Raw genomic sequence first — 20,465 nt, 5'->3', positions numbered from 1 at the left:
CGTAGGGCTGGAGTTGAAGATGAAGATGAAGGGATGGAAATGAAGTTGCTGGGAGATGGCGAGGGCACCGACGAAGATGGAGAGCTCCCATCCATCTTCTCCCCTCCTCCCGAACGCGATTGTGCCGTCGACCTGAAGAAGAAGCAGAAGGCTCGCAACAACAAAAAGATGGAGCAAGGTGCTAGCAAGAAGCCGACAGACTCCGCCAAGCCGGCTCAGAAGGGTCCTGCCAGCGAGCCACCACTTCGGACAGTGGGCGTGCACCCTCGTCGACGTGAAGACGGCGATGTGGGGGAAGGCGAAGAGGAGAGCGTGGACCGGCATCAGCTCAGCTATCGACCGATGCGCGCCGACTGGAATGCGCTGCGCGAGAAGCAGCACCAGAGGAAGAGAGAGCACGACAACAACAACGACCACAACCACCGCCACCACAGTCATCAGCCCCGCCTGCAGGCCGAGGTACTGCGACTTGGTGCCCTTTTGGCGTTGCGCCCGTGCTCACCATTCAGTGTGGCTGCGTGTGTCTGATAGGAAACCCAGAGGGAGCCGCGCCGCAAAGCTGCGTCGCTCCAACGGCCCATACTGCGGGTAATGTGTTGGGACAACTTCGCTCTCACATATTGTCAGCACTTAAGTACTCATATCACGGTCTTCTTGTATTGTGTTGTCGTGTGTTGTCGTGTGTCGTGTGTCCCGCCCTCACAGGAGAGCGACCGTCTCCTGCGTGAGCACGAGACACGAACGGGCCGCACTTCGTTCTCGCACGAATCGCCGAGGCCTCCTCGTGACAGTGAAGAACAAGGTACCGTCGCCCGAGGTGGCGCGACATTGTCACTAATGCCTCCCCGTGGCGCATCGACGCACCACAGGCACGCACGACTAACTCGCAGCGTGCGTGATGATGGGCGTGTTGATCCCAAAGATGGCTTCAATGACGACGGGGATATGAGCCTGCTGGTCGCGCAGACGGCACTTATTCTGACGTTCAGTTGGGTGCGTTCTCAAAGAGTCTTTGCCCAACACACACACACAAACAAACATACACACACACAGCCATGAGGTTAGAGTGGCCGGGGCTGATCTGGGCGGAGGTTCTGTGTTGCCACAGGAGGACCCGCGGACCGAAGCGGCAACGTGGGAAGAACTGCTGCTGCAGCGCAAGATACCCAACAAGGAAGGCGGCAAGGTAGCACATCCGTGTACGTCATGCCTCGCTGTAGAGTATTCCCCTGTGGGAAGCCAACGAAACGCTGCCGATGGAGGTGGGCGAACTCGCACCACAGTTTAGGAAGCGCCTGGGCTGGAAGGAACATCATCCGGAGCGAAATGGTACGCCCAGTCCCGTTGACTGGTGGATGGTGGTGGTGTGGCCCACCACAAGCCGTCGCGCCTGCATTTTCCTCATCTTTTCTATAACCTTGACAGGTCGCACTCTCGACGTGTGGCGATCACGAACGCTCAAGCTCACGGCCGAAGCCAAGCGACAGCTGTTCTCCTCGGCCAAATTGTGGGGCCTGCAGGTAATAACAATACTAATAATCTCTCACTCGCGTGTTGTTCAAGACATTGGTCGCCTGACCGAGTCATGTGAATCATTTGAGTGCACGCAGGTGCGCGCGACGGATGGAGAAGAGGGCGAGGACAGCGCGACCGAGACGGAGTACAAAGTGCCCAAGGCCCGCAAGCTTCGCTCGCACCACGCAGCCAAGCGCTCATCGATCGTGTGCGACCTGGCCATCACCGACATCCAGGTAGACACTCCATCCCAGCGTACAGTGTAGGGCAATATGGCTGTCTGACACGACGCCTCTCGTGGCGCTCGATAGGTGGTTCTCTACCCTCTGGGCACGGGACTGCTCGTCTTGGAGGTGGATTGGCTGCCACCGAATCCATCTGGTGCGTCAGCTAGCACCTCCGAGATCCACGTCATCAAGTTTGTTGTTGTTGCTCTAACATCAACCAATGAACACCAGGCAAGCTGCACGGCGTCACTTCCATCGATGAGCTGCGGACCTGGCTCTTCCTCTCCAAGTTCAGGCACCGCGTACGCGTCATCCTTCCTCCACTCCTTGTAATACGCGAGTGTGTTGACTCTCCTGTTTCGTGGAATGTGTGGTATGCATAGGTTGAGAATGTGCTCGAAGGCTGGACATTCCCTAGTCCAGAGGGGCTCGACACGACGGTCACCAACGCAGTTGTCGATGAGAGCGAAGAAGAAAAAGAGAACGAAGAAAAGAAAAGCAACGATGCCAAGGAGGACAAGAAGGAGAAAGAAGACAAAGGGGCGAGCGGCAAGGGCAAGCAAAAGGACGATGATGACGACAGCAGCAGCGACGACCTCTCTTCACCGGACGAGGATTCGGCGAAAGAGAGGCGCAGGCTAAAGGAGGCCAAAAAAGAGCGAAGGAGAGAGAAGCGAAGGCGGAAAGAACTGAAACGGGCCAGAGAGCGCCACTTGCGCAGCTTGGGCAGGTATGACACCCCCCCGCGTCTATCGATCGTGAAGCTGATGTCCTTATCCGTGTGTGATGTTCTCCTGTTAAGAATGGCCGGCGCGGTGTACGGAGAGGACCCGATCACCTTGGGCTCGCTGGGCAATTGGCTGGTCCTCCTCCCCGACGAGAACCCTGCCAACCCGCCGCCACGAATCAATCGTGGGCAGGTACAGACGGCCCTCTCCGACTTCTCGTGCAGCAGAGCCGAGAGCCGGCGGCTTTGCCGCGCACCAGAGGAACCCGACTGACTGTTGCTTGTGCATTGGCTCAACGACAGCGATGCCACCACCACTCCACAATCGTGTTGCAAGGGGCACCGCCGCAGCAGGCGCTGAGCGAGTACCTTTTCCATCTGCGACGCGGATTTGGACAGCTGAACCGACCGCCGCCAGAGGGCATGGACTACGGCCGTGACAAGGTGCGATTGAGCATGCACTGCCTCCTCGCCTGGCACCTTGGGACCTCTTATTGATCGAACCTCTTGTTTGTTCGCCCTCGTGCCGTGCACTCGCCAAACACAGATTCTCGTGCACCGCAAGAACCGCTACATCGGCCTATCTCGGGAAGGTACGCGGTGTGGTCTGCACCACACGATTCTGGTGAGTCTCATGACACAGAGAAATCTTACGTACCTGGTCGTTGGTTGTTGCTTATGCTATTAGGAACGGTTTGCATCAGCTGGCCGACGTCGGCGGAGAACCGCTACTTCGACGTACAAACGTGGCCCAAGCTGTTCCAGGGCATCTACCTCATTCTCGGCATGCAGGCGTACGCACCTCGCCTCTGTAGCAACCATTTATTATTTTATTTTTATTATATATTATCATTTCTATATTTTTTATATTCTAATTCTTTGTTACAGGCATGCCGAGAGCGCGGTGCTGTCGGAGCTGGGCTATCTGTCGATGGGTCAGGCCGACATGCTGCGTACAGACACCTCCTTCGACGAGATGGAAAAATATCGCTTTCAGTTGCGCGAGCTGGTACACAACATGCCCCATTTCCCTTCCTCCGAGGTCGAGGCCGACTGGCGCATTGAAACGCTGACTGTACCACCTGCCAGGCTGCGATGATGGTGCGGTACACACTGAGCATGAGCAGCGATGACTGCGGTGGGCGATCCGAATATGCGGTATGGGCTTTCTCTCATGCGCGCGCGTGCATAAGTGCAGGACCTCTGTCGCAGGCTGTAGCTGGTGGTAGGCTCTGATCTGACCGATTGAATTGTGCGTCTGGGCGAGGGCAGCACTTCTTTTCGGATCTTCGGCATGTGCTGGGCACACCGTCCGCCAAGCAAGAGATCCGCGAACAGATCGACGACGTGCTGGCCATCGTAGAATCGCAGTACATGGAGGTACGCACAATGCGCCGGTGAGGGGGGAGAGAGCGCTGGCGCTCAACTTCCACACATGCGCGGGCCTTGACACGAATCACCCACAGGAGCAAAAGAAGATCAAGAGACGAGAAATGGTGGAGCAGATGGAGCAGCTCGTACGCAAGAAGGAGTCGGGGAAGACGAAGGAGGCCAAACGACGGCGGTACGACCTTCCTCACTCAAATATGATTTATGCGTGTCGCAAGAATTAACAAAATATATCAATCTATCAATATACAAGGTTCGAGATTGCTGTTGCCGCGATCACGGCCATCACCCTGCCCATCCTCATGGCGGCCGGTCTTTTTGGGTACCCTAATCTCGAGACGCTTTAGCTAACAACCACTTTGGCCAAGGTGCCAACGTGTTGTTCATTGCTGACGCATGTGTGCACAACACGCACAGAATGAACGTGCCCAATCTACCAGAATGGGACTTCTGGCCGTTGGTGGGCGGCTTGGTCGGCATCAGCTTCTTGTTGCTGATCGTCTTGCTGGTGCTGTGGTGGTTCGCCTTCCGCAATAAGACCAAGGCCAAGGAACAGAACCGAAAGATCAAGGCACGCGTTACATGTCGAACTGACCAACCAACCACCCTTTCCTCTTCTTCCCTTCTAACACCATCGCCGCACACGCACCACCGCACACGCACGCAATGCGCACGCACGCACCAAACAGAAGGGCCTTTCAAAATTGCCACACAAGGGCTCAGAGCTGGTGCGCAAGAGCATGGAGTGGAACAGCCGCAGTCGATTTTCGATGGGCACCCGGCCATCGGAAGACCACCGCCCCACCTCTATCGACCTTCGACGGTACGGCACGACACACAGCACGCACACGCACGCTGCACACCGCACGCACCGCACGCGCGCGCAGCTCACCGGGTGGGTGCGTGTTCGCAAAAAGAAGGGGCGACCTTCAATACCATCACGAGGAGGACGAGCGACGCAGGACGCAGAGCTTCTCACTCGACCGCTCCGCCATGGCCGCAAAGAAGGGCTCCAACCCCTGGCGCTCCTGGAAGTGGGGACGTGAGTGAAGGCCTCGCGTTTATTTATTTACCAATAAATTTAAAAATAAAGAAGATAATTGCTAACCCAGATTAGACCTTCATGGAAGCTGCTACCACAAGCTTTAGGGACCAACGTACGTTGTAGTCAATGCCTACTGATTTAATCATTGCCATTGGCACTGCGCAGATGCTGATGCTGATGTTTTCCACCCTTCCCTCCCAATCTAATTGCTTCATGCAGTGCAGAGCCTGAGCCTTGAGCTGCAGAGTGCACTGAAGCAGCTCGCATCCAAAGAGGAGCGAGCCAAGGCACGAGTCCCCCTTCCCCTTTGGTGCTCTTGTGTGGGCTGTGTGAGCTCACGCCCCTCTGCAGGCCATTGGCGCGCACTTGGCCAAGGTCAAGGTGTTGGCCGGCGGGGCGGAGGAGGTAAAGGACCTGCCTCAGGGGGTGACCTGGTTCAACCTGTCGCGGCCGCTCAGCCTCAGCCACGACCTTCGTGGCAAGCTCTCCGTCCTCGAGTACGAAGCACATTTCCAAGCCCCCGTGTCGTGTATGTCGTGAGTGTCGTGCCGTGTCGTGCCGTGGCCAGTTGTCCCAAGACTCACCCTCGGCTCGCTCGTTCAAAGCTTTTGGACGTTCTGCTGCATCAACTGCATTCACGTTCTTCCCGAGCTTGCCGAGCTGGAGCACAAGTACGCCGACCGTGCGGTCGTCTTCGTGGGCGTGCACTCGGCCAAGTTCGAGAAGTACGCCCCTTGCCCACGAGCTAGACCCACTCACAAATCATGATGTGTTCTTTCTTTTGGGTTTCCGTCCTGACTGAACACCAACGCACACCTTTCTTCATTCTTTCTTTCTTTCCGGTAGTGAGAAGGAGAACGAAGCGATCAAGCAGGCGGTGATGCGTTACGACATACACCACCCCGTAGTGGTACGCATCAGTCATCATCATCGCCCTCTCTTCTTCATCGTATTCTTCTTCCGTCGTATCGCCGTATAACATTAACGTGCGCCGGTCAACGCCAGAACGATGCGGACTTGGTCTTGTGGAATGCCTACGACATCCACTGCTGGCCGACGCTCATGCTCGTGGGACCCGATCTAAAACCGGTATATTTGATTGCCTTGCTCGTGCTACGCGACGCTGCCACTCACCAGATGGAGGGCTATCTCTCTCTCTCTCTCTCTTCTCCCCTTTACCCAGTTGGCGCTGTTTACGGGCGAAGGCAACAAGGCGGCCGTGGACGAGTTCATCGCGGTGGCACTGGATTCGTTCGACAAGGCCGAATTCAGCGACCACGCTCTCCCCACCCTGTTGGAGCAGAACAAGTCGGTACACTAGTCTGGCATGCGTGCGATGACGGTGCTCGTGTGCGTGTGCGGTGTTGCTGTGTGTGTGTGTGTGTGTGTGTGTGTGTGTGCCGCTCTAAATCTGACCTCGCACGACTCCACTAGCCTGCGACTTCGCCGTTGCTGTATCCGGGCAAGATCGCGATCGACAACGAGCACGGCCGACTCTTCATTTCGGATTCCAACAACCACCGGATCGTGGTGACCGACCTCCAGGGCGCCTTCCTCGAGGAGATCGGAACCAGGGGGTCGCTGGGGTTCAAGGACGGCAGCTACGCCGAGGCCAAGTTCAATCGCCTTCAAGGCGTGGCCTACCACAAGACCGGTGCGTGCCTGCGTCATGTTATGCGAGGGTGTGCCTCGCACCGAATGCCTGTGTGCGCTGACGTCAGCTTGCACCTTAATTATATGTCTTCTTCAGATGAACACGAACGTCTCTATGTCGCCGATGCCGAGAATCACGCGCTGCGCGTGGTTGATCTCCTGGTATGCTTCCTCCTCCCCGCGAACTCCTGCATAACGCTCCACTCACCGTATTCTGCTTCTTCTGCTTCTTCTTCTTCTCCCGACCTCTCTCTCTCTCCTCTCGTCTGCGCTTGCAGGCAAAGACGGTGACAACGCTCGCGGGCGATGGCACCCAAGGCAACGACTTTGTGGGCGGCAAGTCGGGCAGGGAGCAGCAGCTCTCGACCCCCTGGGACGTCGCACTCTCCCCTGACGGTATGCATTTATCGTCATCGTCATCATCATCATCATCAAGTGTAGTTGTTTGTGCTAGCGTGTCTAACGTGAGTGAGAGTGCTCTATAAAAAACGGGATAGGCCAGCAGCTGTTCGTGGCCATGGCCGGCACGCACCAGATCTGGGAGGTCTCGCTCGATTCCAGCGCCGTCACCAACTACTCCGGGGATGGCCAAGAGATGAACCGAAACAACACCAACCGCCTGAAAGGTTAGCCTGCGCTTTCGTGTTCGCGTGTGTGCGCGTGTTGTGTGTCGTGTGTCGTGTGTGCTTCGATAAGTGCTCACTGCCCTATTCGAATCGAACAGCATCATGGGCGCAGCCTTCGGGTCTGAGCGTAGGTCCGACCGAGATCTTCATCGCCGACGCCGAGAGCAGCACCATTCGCGCCATTCACCGCACCAACGGCAAGACACGCACCATCGTCGGCGGCGACATCGACCCCAAGAACCTGGTACACTCCCGCAATAAATAAATAACGAATAAATAAATGGCAGCTAAGTGAGGAAAATGTGCAGTTTGCGTACGGCGACAAGGAGGGAAAGGCGAGGGAGGCCCGGCTGCAGCACCCGCTGGGCGTGTGCTGGGTCGCCGGCGGGCTCAACCGGGTGGTCACGACGGACACCTACAACCACAAGGTCAAGCTGCTGGATCCCGCCACCAATGTGATCTCCTTCTGGCTGGGCAACGGCAAGCCCGGCCTCAGTGACGGTGAGCGACCGCACGGCATACGTGACACTCACATCACACACAACACGACACTCGACACGACACGCATGGCACACGAAACTATGCCTAATGAGGATTCTGTTGTACAGGTGTTGGTGCCGAAGCACAGTTCTACGAACCCTCGGGAGCGTGCGTGACCGCAGACGGAAAGACCGTCTTCGTGTGCGACACCAACAACCACGCCATTCGGGTACTCCCCCATTCTCTCTTGCCCCCTTTCAGCCGTGTCTCAACGCCGGTCTTATGTGGCGCACAGGTGATCGACGTCGACACGGCGGCAGTGCGCACGCTGGATCTGACCGGTTTCGCTGCTGCTGCGACCACCTCCGCACCAGCAGCCTCGACCACTTCCACGCCACAGGCCCAGGTCCGTATGCAACGCGTGGGCACGGGCCTTTGGGGGGGGGGTCATTGAGACGCTCACCGCAAGCGTTGTGTCGGTGTCGCACTGTAGCCGCTCAAGCGCCTGGTCAACAGGAGCAGGGCCACGATCACGCGCCGGGGTCCATTCGTCATTCCGGCCTCGGGCGAGCTGAAGCTGCGGATCAAGAGCGCCGCGATCCCGCCGGCCGGCCACCACTTCACGCCCGGCGCGCCCTCGCAGTGGCAGCTCGTCGCGCCTCAGGGTACCCTCTCGCCAACCACTCGCATGTCCGAGCCCAACTCAATCTCATTCCATTGGGCCCGATCGGCACAGGCCAGCCGTCGGCGCTGTTCAGCGACTTCACGGCCATGCGAGGCAAGTTCAGCACCGAGGCGGTCGACGACGTTCTCGTTACGCTGCTCATCAGGTGACCGACCGTCATGCTTTGCAGCCGCTCATCACACGACACACGACACTCACACGCTTGCGCCGACAACGCTGTTGTTGGTGTTGTTGCCGGCCACAGGGAAGACGCTGCGGCCGAAGGCGAGACGCTCGAGTGGGAGGCCAACGTGTACTACTGCTCGGACGACGAAGGGACGTGCAGCGCCGAGGCCCTTTTGATCGAGATCGTCCTCGAGAAACAACAGGAAACCGCCTCGCCAGCGACGACGCCCGCGGACGAGGTCGACGTGCAGTACACAATCCAGCTCGCCGCGTGATGCACCAATCGGGGCTTCTTCAGTCTTAGCAAGGATCGGCAACGACAACACTAAACAGGGATATATCTCTCCATAGCTTTAACCTTACCCTCCCCAAGTTGGGGCATGAACTCCAGCCCAATTCCCGAAGCGTCAGGAGGAATGCGGTGGCGGTTGTGAAATATTTCCAATAATAAAAAAGGCTGTTACGCGCCCCGTTTGGTTGCACGCGTAGGGCCAACAACAGTTTTTTCTATTTTCTTTTTTTCTCCTGTCTGTGGCTGCCCCCTGATGCAGCATAACCACCCATCGCCACCCTCGCATCATTCAACTACGGCAACTGGTGAGTGGACTCCTTCGCCCCATTCCTCGCCTCATTCCTCGTCCGCAGGACAATCGCGATCGTCATCGCTCTCCAGCTCGCGCGAATCCATCTCGACTGTCATCCCCGGCCTCACTCTCCCTCCCCCTCCTTATCCGGGCAACTCTCATCACTATCTCCCACCGGCATCTTCCCTTCTCTCCTTCGCTTTGCCTTCTCCATCATCTTCGTATTCGGCCAATCATTTAATGTCAGCAACAAGCAGCCAAGGCGCATCATCGACAGCAGCTTCCACGTCTTACGCCGCGCAGCTTCCCGCATCAGTGCGCGCAATCTTGGGCGATAAAGATCTCGATTATCTGGCGGCGCAGCTCGGGTCGCAGCACGAGCGATTGGTGACTTGCCTCAAGAGCGAGAGCAACTTGGCCTACTTCAAGGTTGCCGATCTCAAGCTGCTTATCTCCTACCTCAAGGGAAAGCTCAAGAAGAACATTAAAATCTCGGGAAACAAGTGCGATCTCGCCCAGCGCATTGCCGAAGAGCTCTTTCCGAGTGGCGGCGCTGGCTCTGACGACGGCGCTGGCCCCACTCAAACCACCCTCAGGTACTCCTCCCTCTGCTCGAACGAGGCGTTGGTGGCCAGCACACATTCATTCTTAAGAATCGTTGATCTGCCTCAAATTTCGCATTTCTTGACGCTTGTGACTAGCGCGTGACATGCCCTTTTCTTTTAATTGGCATCATCGGCGATTCACTCACTTACCCTCAACGGCCTTATAGCGGTTACGGTGCCATGCAATCTTCGAGCAGCTATGAAAGCGCTCCTCCAGCAAAGCGACCTCGCACTGCCCCGATTCCTCAGCCTTCCGTCAACTACAATGCCAAGCTGGTCATCATGCCGCCCAACTCGTACGCTCAGCTGATCTTCCTTATTACTCTCAATCTCGCCGCAGCCTCGCCTCAATCTTGTCCTCTCCTTCGTTGCATCGTTCGACTTTACCAATTTGGCCATATTTCTAATAGGACCGTTAACGTCAATCTGTATATGCACCCACCGCACTCCTATCCGGCTGTGCCGCACGCGCCCACCAGATCGCCGCCGCAGCTGTACAACGAAGTCACCTTCCAGCAGCAACAGAATCCCTTCTACCGCGTTCTCAAGCAGGTCTCTGTCCTCTCCTTTGGCCCCAAGGGACGCACCGCCACCGATCGATCCCAACAAGTCCGACATGGTACTACTCCTCTTCCTTCCTACCTCCTCTACGCGCCGTCCGTGCATGCTTCGTAGAATCTAACGTCGACTGCGGTGGCGTGTCTGGTAATGCAGTGTTCAACCTGGACCTCCCCACTCTGCAAGAACTACAAAACGGCAACGAGCGTAAGCTAGGCGTACACATCCGATTCTTCTCCACTCTCAAGCAGAGCGACATCGCACTCGGCTACGACTCCAACCTGCGCATCAACGGCAAGCCGGTCGATCTTACCAAGGTACAAGCTTTGTGCCACTCAATTGCGTCTCAAGTTTGCCAGTGTTGCTTACTTTCATTCGTTTCCTTCCGCTCTTCTTGACCTACACCAGAACTACAAGAAGATTCGATCCAAGCATATACAGAATCCCTTTATCACGCCCTGCCCGGCGGAAGTCACTGGCCTGGTCGGGCAGAGCAACATGCTGGAGTTCTCCAACCAGAAGAACATCTCGGGCGTGGCCGTGGTGCAGCTCATCCAAGAAATCACCGCCGAGGAGGTACCTTGACTGGCCTCTTGTCTTCACTGCACTGTGCTGACCAGCTTCTCACTTTTTTCGTTCACTTCAGATTATACCCTCGATCGCGAGGTCATCACCCGAGTACAAGAAGCCGGCGTCGATAGGCGATGTTGAGGAAACCAAAGTGCTCGTGTCTCTGCGGTGCCCGCTTGGCTATTGCCGCATCGAGTACCCGGCCAGGGGCCTTCGCTGCAATCACCTGCAGTGCTTTGATGTGCGAGTACGGTCTACCGAGCCCTTTTCGTTTGTCGCTTCTTCAAAATGTTGCGCTCACTCTTCGTCTCGTTTCTTTGCAGTTTTTCCTTCAATTCTGCCACCAGCAGCGGCTATGGCACTGTCCGGTGTGCAACGGCTCCATACCCTTCCACGTGCGACCACCGTCTTTGCTTATTCCCTCAGCCGAAGGGCGTTGGGGGCAACCGATGTATAAGGCTCACCCGGGTTCCACCTTTTTATGACTGCGCAGGAGTTGCTCATCGACGAGTATTTCAATTCGATTCTCAACTCGATGGATTCGGAGACGATGAAGGCCGAGATCCACCCCGACGGCACATTCACCAAACCCGACAAGTCAGAGAAGAAGCAGAGTGCGTTAGCGACACCTCTCCTCTAGATTCCCTTTCCTCTCCTTCTCACTAATTTTACTATCACAGGGCTGGCCGGCTCGAAGCGAAAGGAGGTGGGAGTGCAGGAGATCGATCTAGACGCCGAGGCCACCAACAAGCAACGCGACTCCGCAGAAGGCGAGGCTTCGCCGGCTGCCGGTCTTGGCCAGGAGCTCATCCTCCGCCCCGTGCGTCTCGAGAGGAACAGCGACGACGAGGACGACGACGAGCGCGACGGCGATCGCGCTGGTTCGCTGGACGATGACGACGACTACTCCGAAGACGAATTCCGAGAGAGCAGCAACGGCACCACCAACATCATCAACACCAACACCGATGACATCAGAGACGCGCGGATTGAGTCTTCGTCGGCGCCGGTCTTCCTCATCGACGACCACCCGGCGCCGCCTCCGCGAAGCCTCGGTAGCAGCGCCAACGGCAACGGCACGGGACCCTCGGGCGGCAGCCAGGCGGACACCATCGTGATCGACTGAACGCGGTGCGTGTAGGACACGACCCCCCCCCCAAAACCCCACTCAACCAGCTGAGACGCACACGCACACACAACACTCGGCCTCCCTGCACACCCTTCCACAACATGTACCCCAGTGGGCACGGGCCGTTGGTGGAAACACGTCAACAAATTGTAAAACATCTGCCCAATAAATCTCAGAGCCATACCCATCTCCACAAGACGGTCAGAGATTGAAAGCTCCGACACAAGGGAGGGCAGGGCGGGAGACGTGTCGGTTGCGAGACAAGAAAAAGAAAAAGATGAAGAGATGAACTGCCGCCCTCAGTTAAACCCCTTCGAAAGGCATGCTCCTTAAAAAAAAGGAAGAGCTCCAGCCAGGTTCACCTGGTAGGCGCTGCGCAACAACTACAGTCGCGGACAAGCACCACGCACCTCAAGATGATGGCTACCCTCACTTCGTCGAAGGCGCGACGCAGTCCTGGCATGGCCCTTCATCTTGTCGTTACCCTCTTCTTGCTTGCCGCCGCCCCTGCATTTCTTGCTGCCACTGGTACCCCCCCCCCGAATGCCAACGCTTTCCTGCCGATAATCATAAAAATACAATACTGATTTGTTTATTATTATTTTACTTTTTTTAAATATGTTGTTGGTTTCCAACGCGCAGGGCTCGGGGACGACCAGCTGCGTCCGCAGTTCCATGTGATGCCGGAGCGGTACTGGATGAACGACCCCAACGGTCCGGTGTTCTTCAACGGCCTCCACCACCTCTTCTACCAGCACAACCCCGACAGCATCGCCTGGACCAACATGCACTGGTACCACACGCACGACGCACACGACACACATGTTCTGTTGGTTGAATCAGACCTTGGTATGCAAGGGGCCATGCGGTGTCGAATGAACTGGTCTTCTGGGCGCACCTGCCCGTGGCGCTCTCTCCGGGACCCGAACCCTACGACTCTGGCGGCATCTGGTCCGGCAGCGTCTCGATCGATCCAATCACCCGCACTCCCACCATCTTCTACACCGGTAACACACCGCACACGCACACTTGCGCGCCGCACGCACATCGCACACACGCGCACCGCACACGCGCATCGCAGACGCACTTCTGTTTGTGGCTCACGCCGGCCGGGCCAGGGGTGAGTCCGCAGGTGCAGTGCGTGGCCTATCCGGCAGATATGTCGGACCCATTGCTCACCCACTGGAACAAGTCCACGTCCAATCCGTTCCTCCACTCGCCTCCCGCGACCTTCCCGCAGGACAACTTCCGCGACCCCACCACGGCCTGGTAACCTTCCGCCACACCGCACGCACGCACGCACGCGCGCGCGCGCGCGGCAGGCTGACACAGTTCGCGCAGGAAGAGCACCGACGGGTATTGGTACCTACTGATCGGCAGCGGCAACGGTACCAGCTTGCACACTTGGCATAGAAGAAGCAGCGAAGAAGAATTCGCTCACTCGACGTGCGCGCACCCACAGAGAAGGGAGGCGCGGCGCTGCTCTATCGCTCCAGGTCGGGCAGGTTCGTCGACGATGCCGAGTACGCGGGGCACCCGATGGCGCGCGCCCAGGACATCAACATCGACGGAAGCATGTGGGAGTGCCCCGACTTCTATCCTCTTAGCAGCGGCATCAACGGTACATTTCGTAGCGTGTGCGTGTGTGCGTGTGCGGTGTGTGCGGTGTGTGCGGTGTGTGCGGTGTGTGCTGTGTGTGTGCGGTACCTTATGTGTGTTTTCCGCTGCAGAAACCAAGTGGGTGCTCAAGGCGAGCTCGCAGGCGCTCGGACACGGCGACCACTACTACACGGGCGCGTACGACCAGAAGAATCAGACGTTCAGCGCCGACGTGCACGGCATCTACGACTACGGCAGCAAGTTCTACGCCTCCAAGTCGTTCCTCGATAATAATCCCATCCTTTCCGTGCCCCGGCAGGTCCTCTGGGCTTGGATCAAGTACCTCTCCACCGCACGCAACACCCGCACACACCACAACACACACGCACACACCACGCACACGCACCGCACGCGGCCAGACGTGCAGCTGGGCTGATCAAATCGATCTCACCTTGTCTGCTTCTGCGCAGTGAAGCGGATGACCGGTTCGCGCAGCGCGGGTGGGCCGGGGTCCAGAGCCTCCCTCGCACCCTGTCGCTCGACACCGACGGCACGCTTCTGATCGCACCCATCCCCGAACTCGCCGCCCTGAGGTACGATCACAACCCAACCAACCAACCAACCGCACACCCATGCCCTGCGCAGCTCAAGTCGCATTCCTTGGGCATTCCGTGCGCTGCAGGCTCCCGGACGACCACTTGCACGTCGATGGTCTGAAAATCAAGGCCGGCACCTCGTTCTCGCTCGGTTCGATCGAAATCGTACAGGCCGAGATTCTCATCCACTTCAGCTACGCCTACGTGTTCTTCGGACGTACGTTCCACCGAAACGATTCATTACACTAAAACCTGAAAAAACTGAGAGCATAGCTGACATTCCACGTTTTCCTACGCACTGGCTTGTTGCCATGCAGCGCAATTCCCGGCGGGCTCGACCTTTGGCGTGCGCCTGCTGCAATCGCCCGACAAGCGCGAGCAGACGGAGATTGCCCTACAGGGCGTGCTGCCGATGACCAAGGGCCTCGACTTGCCCGGCGGCGACTACCGGTCGCTGCAGGTCCAGATCAACGACTACGCCTCGTGCGAGGCCGCCTGCAACCAAGATCCGCTCTGTCACGCCTGGACTCTCATCACCGGTACTCGCACCGCACACACGACACGCACACACCGCACACACAGCTCACTCTGGGTGCAGGCACGCCTGGGCGGGACAATTGCTGGCTCAAGGCGTCGATTCCGGCGAGCAAGCCCAACCCGCAGACCGTCTCCGGGGCCAAGGGCCTCCTGCGCGCCAACCGCACCCTGTCGTCGCTCTACCCGAAGGCCGACAGCTTCCCCGAGTTCGGCCCGCTGCTGCCGCCCACCGGCCCCGACGGCTGGGCCATGCGCAACCTCACGCTGCACATCTTCGTGGACCACTCCATCGTCGAGGTGTTCGTCAACCAGGGCAAGGAGCGACTCACGAGCCGCGTCTACCCTACGCTCCCCGACAGCCGCTTCGCCGAGCTCTTCGTCGACGGCCCCCACGACGTTTTCGTCACCTCCATCGACGTCTGGCAGCTTCGCACCGTCTGGCTTTAATTTGGTTTTTTAAATAAAATGGCCAATTTTACTTGATTTGGACAATTCAAAAAAAGTAAAAACAAAAGGTCCCAGCAGAGGCGTGGGGCGTGGAGGGCGAAGGTCGCTCGGGACTTGGCTCAAGGCCTAACTGGTGTGTTGCCCCTTCCCAAGCTCGGTTGCCATCTCGGTTTCAGGGCCAGGCCCAGTTTGGAAGGCTTCCAGGTTTCCCAGAGAAAACTCGGCGGCCAAACGCCAGAAGCGGCGGAAACCTGGTCGGCAACAAGTGCGCTATCGGGCCAGCCCCCCCCCCGACCCGATGATCGCATAAAGCTGGACCCGAACTCACCATTATTATCAGTTATAACACCCAGTACAAGACAACCCAACCAACTACCCAACAACAGTCAGCAATGGACCTTCTGAAGCAGATCTTCACGCCCGCGTCGGCTGAGACGGCCAAGAAGGAGGAGGAGAAGACAACCACGAAGGTGGAGACCACGGCCGAGAAGGCGCACCTGGGTACGGGCATCAAGCAGCAGCAGCAGGGCGGCGTCACCTACACCAAGGAAGTCGAGTGTCAGCCCCAGAAGGAAATCGAAAAGATTCGCGAAGTAGAGATCGGTACCACCTGCTTCTACTTTGTTGTTGCGTTTGTTTTAGAAAGACTCACGTTGTGATGTTGTCGATGATGATTGCAGAGAAGGTGCAGCCAGTGGTGCACGTCGACCGCGAGCAGACAGAGGTGCGCCAGGTGGTGCAGCCCGTCGTCGAGAAGGAGGTGCGCCCGACGCTGGTGACCAAGACCGCCAAGAAGGAGGAGCTGGGCACTCGCCAGGCCGAGGCCTCGGGAGTCAAGCTCGAGCAGGGCCGCGCCATGGGCGCCGCGCCCGACATCAAGTCCAAGACCGAGTTCCTGGGCGTAGAGAAGCAGCGCCAGGAGTTCAAGCCCATCGTCGAGGAGACGGTGCACAAGAAGGTGATCGAGCAGGTCACGCCCGTGGTGGAGCGCGAGGTGGTGGTGCCCCACGTGATCGAGCAGACCAAGCACATCCACGAGACCGTCAAGGAGGACAAGGTGGTCACGCACGAGGTGCGCCCGCCCGTGACCGCCGAGGAGTGGCAGAAGAAGGAGGGCGCCGTCTGCCAGGTCCCCTCCCAGAAGTCCTAAGCTTCCGACTCCAGACATCAAAAGCCAAATATACAAATCTTTGGAGAAGATGGTAACGCAATAGAACACAACACAACACACACTACGAAAAGAAACGCTGAGCCGATGTGCTCACGAATGGTCCTGTTGCGTGGGACGCACGCGTGATCGCACGTCGAGCGTGTTGGACCCGTAGTGCTTGCCTGATGACACGTGTACGAAGTGTGAACGACCAACAACCAACATGCAATCATTGCAACCATTGCAATCAATCAAGCAAGCAAGGAGGAGCAAAGAACTGGAACTGGGTGGCACCTTGAGCCCGAGGGTTGCGCAGCTTGGCCATCACTCCGGCCGTAGATGTGGAGTGCTTGTACTCGACCCAGTGCTGGGGATCTTTGATGGTACAAAAGTGCCTGTTGGAGCACAGGGGGCGGTCCTCCTTCAACGTCGCATCCCAGTTGCTGCTCGTGGTCTCTTGCGATTGCGCGGCTGCGCGCGAACGCACATTCAGTCATCACACACGACACGACACACACGACACACACGACACACACGACACACACGACACACGACCAGAACGCACCGCTGGGACTGGGTGGCGCTTCAACGTGAGGTTGAGCCACGTTTCTCTCCGGGATCGGCGGAATCGGGGCCAACGTTGGCTGTTGGCCGACGCCGTGGACTCTGCGCGGCACCGTCGGCGACTGTCGCGTGTTGCCGCTGCTGCTGCTGACGATGGCGACACCCGCCACTGGCGCGTGGACGGGCGACGACGGCGGCTGCGTCGGCCTCGGCGGCGCCGGTCGTCCGACGACTCCGCTGCCCGACGGGCTCAGCGGCGGCGAGGGGGTAGTCCGCATGGCCAGTGACAGTAAGGAGGGCGATGACGTCATCACCGCCGTGGGCGCGGCCGGGACCTCGCGCTTGGGCATGGGCGGCGGCGACGACGGCGCCAGCGACGGCGAATTTTCGGCCGAAAAGATCGCCTGCGGGCCGGCGAGGAGCACCGGCGCGGGCCGGGGGCGGCGCAGGGTCGAGCCCTTGGCCGGCGGCGGCGAGGTGCTGAGCTGAATGGTCGACAGGTCGGAGAAGGAGCGGGACGCGTGTGATGACGTGGTCGCGCCGAGGAGCTGCGGCGGCTGCGGCTGCGGCGAGCGTGCGCCCAGGAACGACGACGACGAATGACTGGGCTGGAGCTGGGGCGGATCGTCGGTGGCGGTCCGGCCCTTGCGCCTGATGATGATCGTCGACGAGCTGGTCGATATGAACGGCAGCTTGAACTCATTTCGGATGCCTAGTGTCAACGAATTGATGGTGTTGGCTCAACACGAATTGACCATGGATGGCGATGATGATGGTGATGATGGTGATACCTTTGTCTTCGGGGTGCTTGGCGATGTGGTCGTCAATGCACTGTTGCAGGTCGCGCATCCAGTTGTTCTTTTCCTGTGCAGCAGGCGGTCAGGAATTGATGAGCGCGCGACGACACAGAGAGCAACGCTGGGTACCTGGAGGGTGCCCTTCTTGGGGAAGACGATCCAGGCCTTCTTCGGACCCACCAGATAGAACAGATTCTTATACGTCTTGGGCAGATCTTTATATCAACATGTACACATGTGTTCATATATATACGCAGGAGATATATGTTAATATAAGCATGTTGCACCACGTGGGCCAAGCAACATTTGAGAAATGTGGAATGTGGGCGCACCTGGTAGGGAGTTGTCTGGAATGTCCTGCAGCCACAGGCCCTTCATCGGAATGTTGACCTTCCACTTGTACGAGCGAATGTGGCCGAAGCTCTTCTCGGCGACGAGCAGGAGGTCGTTGAAGAGAAACATCTGCAGGCGGTCGGTCGCCTTGCCCCCCTGCTTGATGCGGCGAAACTTGCCCTCCTTCTTGAACACGCAGGTCGAGTCCAATAATTGCTGTCGACGCACCGGCGAGCCAATGTGACCGTAAGTCAGTTTGATCACAGCACACAGGCGATTTAGCATAAATCAAACCAATCAGGCCAACATATGTACGTATATATGGATATACATGTTTCTGTGGATAGAAAGACCGAGCAACGTACGGTGATGTCTGCGCCCAGGTGCCGCTGTATGCGTAGGATGACCGAATTGGTCAACGCCATCTGCATGCTGTTGTTGACGTAGTCCGCGACCTATAGAGGCAATACGCACGTGTAGCCACAACGACGTATTAAATAATGTAATTGTTATTTATATGCAAATATATCTATATATATATATATATTAATATAATAAACATATATGTCTATGCATAGACATGGGTACCTGTTGGATGCGGACGTGGGCCTGGCTCAGGTTCTGGTGGTCGGGATGGGACTCGTCCGTGTGCTTGAGCAGATCCTGTGGTGGTGGTGTCCCGAGGGTGAGGCACACCACATGGGTGGTGCGGGAGCGGGGCGTACCTGAATGAGGAGCGTGTAGCGTGGGATCCTCTGCACGGGCATGATGAGATACGACGACAGGCTCAAGCCCTTGGCCTCAGGGAAACCGCTGCATATCTGCAATACACACGGCACACGCACGCACCACAAACGCATGACACGCACAGCCGCACACGCACCATCAGCAGCCGACACTCGGTGCAAGAGGAGGTGGGGGAGTGAGTGCCTGGACGAAATGGGCGAGAGCGGGCGTGGAGGCTTGCAAGCGATCGAGGTAGCTCACGGCATAGTCATAGTTGCGGCAGTACTCGCTGTAGCCCTTCAAGTGTGGACTCTTTTTTCACCGCACACACCGCACACACCGCGCATGAGAGCTCCTGCGATGACATGCCCACTGGGCGCGTGAGAAGTGAGAGGCCAGCACGCACCATCTGGAGGAACACGTCGCCGATGGTCTGGCGCTGCGACCAGTGCTTGTACCGCTGCTCCAGATTCTTCAGCAGCTCCTGATTCACAGCCAGGAGCGCTTCCACAATCGAGAATATCTGTCGACACACACACCAACACACGACACACACACGCGACACGCACAACGTCAGCAGTCCGTATGCACATGCGTGTGCGGTCGTGCGTGTGTTGTGTGCGTGTGCGGTGGTGAACCTGGGTGAGGGATTGCGTGTCGATGACAGGGCATGGTCCCGATAGAGCACTGCGGAGCGGATTGAGGAACACCTGCGCCGGGGATCGCGATCAGCAATGATCGGTAGAAAGAGAATCGAGAGTGGAGGGTGGAGGGTGCTGGTGGGTGGGTACGTACCCCCACGATGACGTGTAGGCCCTGCACGTAGGTGCGCTCCGTGTCGAGTATTTCGCCCACAATTTGGGTCCGCTTCCGCGCTCTCTTCACTGCGCAGCGAACACGGCGATAAAACAGGTAAGAGCCTTAGCATGTTATTTGTTCATCTTTATTTTTATTTGTTTATTTATTTGTTGATTGGTTTCGAATAAACCTTGGGTGAAAAGAACGAAGGGGAGTGGGCCAAAAAATACGTAAGGGGGCGTATTTGCGTCGGGTGAGGTAGCCCCGCACAATGGCCTGTGCTCGAACCACCTCTTGTGCGCTTGCTCTCATCCTCTTTCGTGTAAAGTTGAGGTTTGCGATCGTCAGTCCTGCGCCAATCCCATAATTCCGTAAAATAAATTGTTTAAATCAGGAATGCGCGGAATGCGAAAAAAATATAAAACACAAAAGTTGTAGCAAGAAGAGACACTTGAGCTGCTCAGCTGGGAAAGAGATGGATCTGTCGAAGGAAGAGGAGCGGCTAATGAGAAGGAGGACACCCAGCGGCGGGGCGGCCCCCGGAGGGGCGGTGACCAAGAAAGTGGTCGAGGCCCCCAAGATGGCGATCCGCTCGCCCTCGGGCAGGGCCGACCGGGTGCGCGTCGAGCTGGTGACCCCCTCCAACCACGCCAACGTGCTGCGGTCGACCGAGGTCGAGCTCAACAAGGGCCGCATACCAATGCGTCGCCTCATGGACGAGTGGTACATGCGGAAGCCGATCTGGGTCGACGCCGACCTGCCCGTGGGGCTCCACCCTGACGGCTTCAGCGACGTCGAGTTCGTGGGAATCGACAAGGTGCGACTCATCGACGAGCCCAGCAACAAGTGATGGGGACCACCAGCTCCAACCAGATAAATCACAAATGTAGTATTTAATAAATGAACTTTGTTGTGAAGGAAGTACTTGCCTTGTACAGGTTACATATATAGTAATGTAAG

At 57.6% G+C, this 20,465-nt stretch overlaps 7 protein-coding genes across 7 annotated transcripts; 6 read left to right on the top strand and 1 right to left on the bottom strand.

Annotated features, from left to right (window-relative positions):
- Window positions 1-39: 39 nt before the first annotated feature.
- ACA1_164020 (uncharacterized protein) lies at window positions 40-4,908 on the top strand (the record flags this gene model as incomplete). The annotated part of the gene is made up of 22 exons (XM_004337518.1): window positions 40-459; window positions 532-588; window positions 706-802; window positions 923-993; window positions 1,109-1,186; window positions 1,221-1,329; window positions 1,426-1,520; window positions 1,611-1,751; window positions 1,827-1,896; window positions 1,974-2,044; window positions 2,126-2,472; window positions 2,545-2,662; window positions 2,824-2,913; window positions 3,017-3,062; window positions 3,158-3,263; window positions 3,358-3,544; window positions 3,742-3,849; window positions 3,936-4,033; window positions 4,112-4,180; window positions 4,276-4,435; window positions 4,575-4,681; window positions 4,779-4,908. The coding sequence occupies 22 exons, from the start codon at window positions 40-42 to the stop codon at window positions 4,906-4,908; spliced, it is 2,775 nt and encodes a 924-aa protein (XP_004337566.1).
- A 73-nt stretch (window positions 4,909-4,981) lies between these two features.
- On the top strand, window positions 4,982-8,787 carry ACA1_164010 (haloacid dehalogenase family hydrolase family protein; the record flags this gene model as incomplete). Its single annotated transcript, XM_004337517.1, has 18 exons — window positions 4,982-5,015; window positions 5,123-5,196; window positions 5,255-5,400; window positions 5,509-5,628; window positions 5,750-5,813; window positions 5,909-5,992; window positions 6,087-6,215; window positions 6,338-6,557; window positions 6,654-6,718; window positions 6,835-6,952; window positions 7,054-7,182; window positions 7,281-7,426; window positions 7,491-7,683; window positions 7,791-7,891; window positions 7,958-8,068; window positions 8,156-8,327; window positions 8,399-8,492; window positions 8,592-8,787. 18 exons carry the CDS (start codon window positions 4,982-4,984, stop codon window positions 8,785-8,787), a joined length of 2,196 nt encoding a protein of 731 aa, XP_004337565.1.
- A 549-nt stretch (window positions 8,788-9,336) lies between these two features.
- Window positions 9,337-11,955, top strand: ACA1_164000 (MIZ/SPRING zinc finger domain containing protein; the record flags this gene model as incomplete). The annotated part of the gene is made up of 9 exons (XM_004337516.1): window positions 9,337-9,692; window positions 9,869-9,997; window positions 10,112-10,320; window positions 10,416-10,576; window positions 10,668-10,835; window positions 10,906-11,076; window positions 11,153-11,224; window positions 11,323-11,443; window positions 11,510-11,955. 9 exons carry the CDS (start codon window positions 9,337-9,339, stop codon window positions 11,953-11,955), a joined length of 1,833 nt encoding a protein of 610 aa, XP_004337564.1.
- A 419-nt stretch (window positions 11,956-12,374) lies between these two features.
- ACA1_163990 (glycosyl hydrolases family 32 superfamily protein) lies at window positions 12,375-15,137 on the top strand (the record flags this gene model as incomplete). The annotated part of the gene is made up of 11 exons (XM_004337515.1): window positions 12,375-12,486; window positions 12,601-12,751; window positions 12,817-12,965; window positions 13,077-13,227; window positions 13,300-13,346; window positions 13,421-13,579; window positions 13,689-13,876; window positions 14,074-14,150; window positions 14,240-14,370; window positions 14,471-14,692; window positions 14,752-15,137. 11 exons carry the CDS (start codon window positions 12,375-12,377, stop codon window positions 15,135-15,137), a joined length of 1,773 nt encoding a protein of 590 aa, XP_004337563.1.
- Window positions 15,138-15,529: 392 nt separating this feature from the next.
- Window positions 15,530-16,287, top strand: ACA1_163980 (uncharacterized protein; the record flags this gene model as incomplete). Its single annotated transcript, XM_004337514.1, has 2 exons — window positions 15,530-15,740; window positions 15,818-16,287. The coding sequence occupies 2 exons, from the start codon at window positions 15,530-15,532 to the stop codon at window positions 16,285-16,287; spliced, it is 681 nt and encodes a 226-aa protein (XP_004337562.1).
- A 247-nt stretch (window positions 16,288-16,534) lies between these two features.
- Window positions 16,535-19,817, bottom strand: ACA1_163970 (RhoGEF domain containing protein; the record flags this gene model as incomplete). Its single annotated transcript, XM_004337513.1, has 13 exons — window positions 16,535-16,758; window positions 16,853-17,563; window positions 17,643-17,715; window positions 17,778-17,863; window positions 17,981-18,197; window positions 18,347-18,436; window positions 18,570-18,644; window positions 18,707-18,802; window positions 18,918-19,019; window positions 19,114-19,230; window positions 19,346-19,417; window positions 19,503-19,591; window positions 19,736-19,817. The coding sequence occupies 13 exons, from the start codon at window positions 19,815-19,817 to the stop codon at window positions 16,535-16,537; spliced, it is 2,034 nt and encodes a 677-aa protein (XP_004337561.1).
- A 268-nt stretch (window positions 19,818-20,085) lies between these two features.
- Window positions 20,086-20,355, top strand: ACA1_163960 (uncharacterized protein; the record flags this gene model as incomplete). The annotated part of the gene is made up of 1 exon (XM_004337512.1): window positions 20,086-20,355. One exon carries the CDS (start codon window positions 20,086-20,088, stop codon window positions 20,353-20,355), a length of 270 nt encoding a protein of 89 aa, XP_004337560.1.
- Between the last annotated feature and the right edge of the window lie 110 nt (window positions 20,356-20,465).

Source organism: Acanthamoeba castellanii (assembly GCF_000313135.1).
Source record: "Acanthamoeba castellanii str. Neff unplaced genomic scaffold scf7180000084729, whole genome shotgun sequence".
NCBI classification, from domain to species: domain Eukaryota; phylum Discosea; order Longamoebia; family Acanthamoebidae; genus Acanthamoeba; species Acanthamoeba castellanii.
The sequence above is the reverse complement of the archived record's forward strand: the minus strand, read 5'-3'. Positions and strand labels throughout refer to the sequence as shown.